This window comes from Galeopterus variegatus, unplaced genomic scaffold (assembly GCF_000696425.1).
Source record: "Galeopterus variegatus unplaced genomic scaffold, G_variegatus-3.0.2 Scaffold982, whole genome shotgun sequence".
NCBI classification, from domain to species: Eukaryota; Metazoa; Chordata; class Mammalia; order Dermoptera; family Cynocephalidae; genus Galeopterus; species Galeopterus variegatus.
In genome coordinates this window covers 892,491-896,536 of record NW_007727093.1, presented here as the reverse complement: position 1 = coordinate 896,536, position 4,046 = coordinate 892,491, and the positions used below count along the sequence as shown (strand labels likewise).

The 4,046-nt window shown below is 45.9% G+C and overlaps 1 protein-coding gene across 1 annotated transcript in view; it reads left to right on the top strand.

Annotated features, from left to right (window-relative positions):
* Nucleotides 1-4,046, top strand: part of BCMO1 (beta-carotene 15,15'-monooxygenase 1) — a 44,263-nt gene that overhangs the window by 24,240 nt on the left and 15,977 nt on the right. Inside the window, exon 7 of the mRNA XM_008574001.1 lies at nucleotides 821-1,078. Coding sequence (XP_008572223.1) covers nucleotides 821-1,078 — 258 coding nt within the window. The remainder of the gene's footprint in view (nucleotides 1-820; nucleotides 1,079-4,046) is intronic.

Below are 4,046 nucleotides of genomic sequence, written 5' to 3'. Positions count from 1 at the left end.
CCTTCCTCCTCTGTACCCCTCTTAGCATCTGCAGCTTGATTCTGGGGAAGGGGAGAAAGAGGCAAACAAGATCAGAGGCAGTGGTAGGAACAGCCTGGAGTAGTCCGTCCCCCCTTTCAGAAGAGGGTGGTTAGGCCAGAACTGCAAGAGGAAAGAAAACTTTCCCCTCCTTTGGATTAGGCAACTCAGACTGCAGATATGGCTAATTAGCACTCAGAGTGATACCAGCCTCATAACTCCCAAGGTGCATCCAGAGGCCTAGTGAGCTGCTGCTCCCTTGTGGGCTCCTTAGCTAGAACCAGGGTGGCTCCACCTGCAGCCCTCCAGGACAGGTGGGGCTGCTATGACAAGTGCCTCTTGGCAAACGGGAAAAAGTGGGAAGTAGCCTCTGCAGTGGAGTTCAAGAGACGGGACCCAGAAGGGCGGTGGGGCGGTAAGATTTTAGGGGCTCCAGTTGTGGAGTCTGGCACCTGGCAGGCTCTCCCCAACCTTCTCATTGCCAGGGAGCTGGCATGTCACCACCCACCAGAGTCCCGGTCAGTGGAATGAGGGGACAGGGCAACCTCAGTATCCTCCCCAAACACTGTCCTCCTGCAGAGTTTCCCTCCTCTCCAAGGAAGTGCAACAATAAACAGTTCCCATTTAGTGAGTGCTTTTGCCTGTCTGGCACTTCTGAGTGGACAAAGGACTCAGAATGGGGAAGGGACACTCCACAGTCATGAGCTATGCCTGGTAGGGCTGGGTCTTGTCCAGTCCCCAGATGCTACCGTGTCGGGCCCTCAGAGAAAGAGCTGAGTGCCAGGTATGCATCTTCTTTCAGACTTACATTCACATCGTTGACCAAAGAACCAGAAAACCTGTGCCGATCAAGTTTTACACGGACCCGATGTTGGTCTTCCATCACGTCAATGCCTACGAAGAGGATGGCTGCATCGTGTTTGACATCGTGGCCTACGAAGACAACAGCATTTACCAGCTCTTCTACATGGCCAATCTGAACCAGGACTTCCAGGAGAATTCCACGCTCACCTCGGTCCCCACCCTCAGAAGGTTTGCTGTGCCCCTGCATGTGGACAAGGTAACGGCGATAGAGAAGGTCTGTCTTATTTCTAGAGAGACGTGAGCCCAGGTAGAGTTGCTTTGGCATTTATTTGATTGACACTGAAATCCAAAATGATTTGTTCTTAAAGAAAAATAGAAAATATCTTTCATTATTTTTCCAAAAGTGGTACACATTCATAGTAAAACTTTAGAAAATATAGATAACTAAAAAGGAAAAAAAAAATCCTCATAAACCCACCACCCCAAATGATCATTGTGGATATATTTGTACCACCTCATCTCTCCCTCTCTCACTCTCTCTAAATGTGTATGTATATATGTATTTTAATTTATGTATCTTAATTTTAATCATACTGCACATAATTTTTATCAGCTATATTGAGAGATACTTTACATACCATATAATTCTCCCATTTAAAGCATTCAATTCAGTGGCCTTTGGTATATTCAGAGTTGTAGGTCCATCACCACAGTCAGTTTTAGAACATTTTCATCACCCCAAAAAGAAACCCCACACCCCTTAGCCATCATCTCCTAGTACCCCCTTCACCAGGCCCAGGCAACCACTAATCTACTTTCTACCTCAAAAGATTTGCCCATTCTGGACATCGATTATAAATGGAATCATACAACATGAGGTCTTTTATGACTGGATTCTCTCCTATAGCACAGTATTCTCAAGGTTCAGCTATTTTGTAGCCTGTATTAGTACTTTATGCCTTTTCATGGCTGGATTTGTACATACTATTTTGCATACTGCCTTTTCCCCTATTTGTATATCTAAACATTTCTCCATGACATTAAATATTCTTTGACAACATCATTCTAAACATTTGCCTAATAGTCTATGGCAGGGATTCATCACCATTCGCTTACCCAATGCCCTGATGTTGAACAGTTCCCTTTTACACTAAAAATGACCACTGGGCCAGACATTATCCTCAATTAGAGTGATGCTGCCAAGGCTCTGTGCTTGACTTAAGGAGGGCACAGAGGCTTCTGGCTCCAGAACTCACTGACTTCATGACTTAATTACTTTAAATGAACCCAAATTCAATTCAATTCAATTTTGATGGCTCACATTTACTAAATGCATGCTATGTGCCAGGTACCTTGCTAAGCATTTTATTTTCCTTTACCTCACTTAATGATTAAAACAACCTGTGGGAGAGGTTCTCATATTAGCCTCATTTTATAGATGAAAAAACTGAGGCTCAGAGAGTTAAGAAATGTGCCTAAGGTCACACAACCCAGAGTAGCAGAGCTGAGATTGAAACCTGCACTAGTCTGTCTCCAAACCCATATTTGTAACTGCTAAGGGGTAGTGACTCTGCTGCTCTCCCCAGCAGGCCTAACTCCTGGAAAGAGTCCCAGTTAGGTCGTACTGACTCCTCTTGGGGTTCTGCAGGATGCCTTCTCCCACCCTCACTGCCAGGTTCCTCTATGCAGCGGTCCAGCCATACTCCCAGCCAGTGAGCAGGGGAGCCAACGTTTGAGCCCAGGTTAGCCTGACTCCAGAGATGGGATCCGCGATCCCTCCAGCATTTCCCCAGCTGCATTCATTTCTGTATCTCTGCCATGGTTTTTACCATTTTTCATATCACATCTATTTAATATTTACAAAATCATTTTTTTATTGTGGTAAAATATATATACATTTTAAGTATTTTAAAACATTTGCGTGGAATTAATTACATTCACAATGCTGTGTAACCACTACCTTCATCTATTTCCAAAACTTAAACTCAAGAGAGTTTAGGTTTTCTAAACCTAAACTCTGTACCCGTTAAGCAGTAATTTCTCATTAGTCCTTCCCCCCAACCCCGCCCCAATTTCTAGTCATCTCTAATCTACTTCTGTCTCTGAAATTTACAAAATCATTTTTTTGTTGTTTCAATCAACTCACTCTTAACTCATTTGGAAAGAAACATTTCACCACCCAATTGAAAGCTGGCATTGCTTGCCACAAATAGAAGACACACATGAGAAGAAAACAGTGGAAACAGCAGAGGTCTTGAGCTCCAGCCAGAGGCTATTGCTTGCCAGGACCCGATCTCTTCGTGAAAAAGAAAGTTTTCAAAGTATTATGTGTGAAAGACACTGTAGCCCCTAACTGAGACTCTCCTTGCCCCAGTCAGAATGATTTGAAGGGAATAAGGTGTTCACTTTCTCCCCATATGACTCAGGGCTGTTGAAAGAATGGCCGTGTCACATAAAATCATCACAGGAGCTGCTGGCCTCTGCACCCCTGGCTCCAGGAAACACCGCAGTGCAGTGCCTTGTACTGTCTCCTGATTCCAGGAAGCAACGGGGGTGGGGAGGGGGGGGTATCACAAAGCACACAGGTGGCAAATCACAAGGCCGACCTCAGCCCAGGGATGATACACAGAGAGGAACATGCTCCCTCCCACTGCCCACACGCAGCGAGATTTTATATCCTAATGTTACGCTCCAGAAATGGGTGGCTTCTTAAGAACCAAGCTAAGGAGGTTAGCATGTATATTTTTAAAAGCCATCCTGTGAGCCATCTGCTGCTTTGAAACTAGCAAAAAGGAGCAAGCTCTGGCATAGGTAGCTTTGGCCACGCTTTTTAATTGCTATTTATTGTCCCTTAAAAATGCCTTCTTACTTCACTTTCAAGTTGCTCCCCCTGCATATTGAAATCAGAAAGTCGAGCAGGTGGACATAGGCTCACATGCCCAGAACCAGAGGCTCTGGCGTCATCCTATCCAAGGGCTTATTAGAGAGGCGGCCTCAGGGCGGAGAGATACTGCCCTTTCTCAAATGCCCTTTGGGTCTGGGGCCTTTGCACATTGCTGTCCCCTCTGCAACACTGTTCTCTTCCTATCATACCTCCTCCTCCCTCTGGCTGCACGTTGGAATCACCGGGAGGGCTTGGAGACCATGCCCAAGCCTGGGCCCCACCCGTGGAGGTTCTGACATCATTGGTCTAGGCTGAGGCCCAAGCCTGGGCGTGGCCTCAG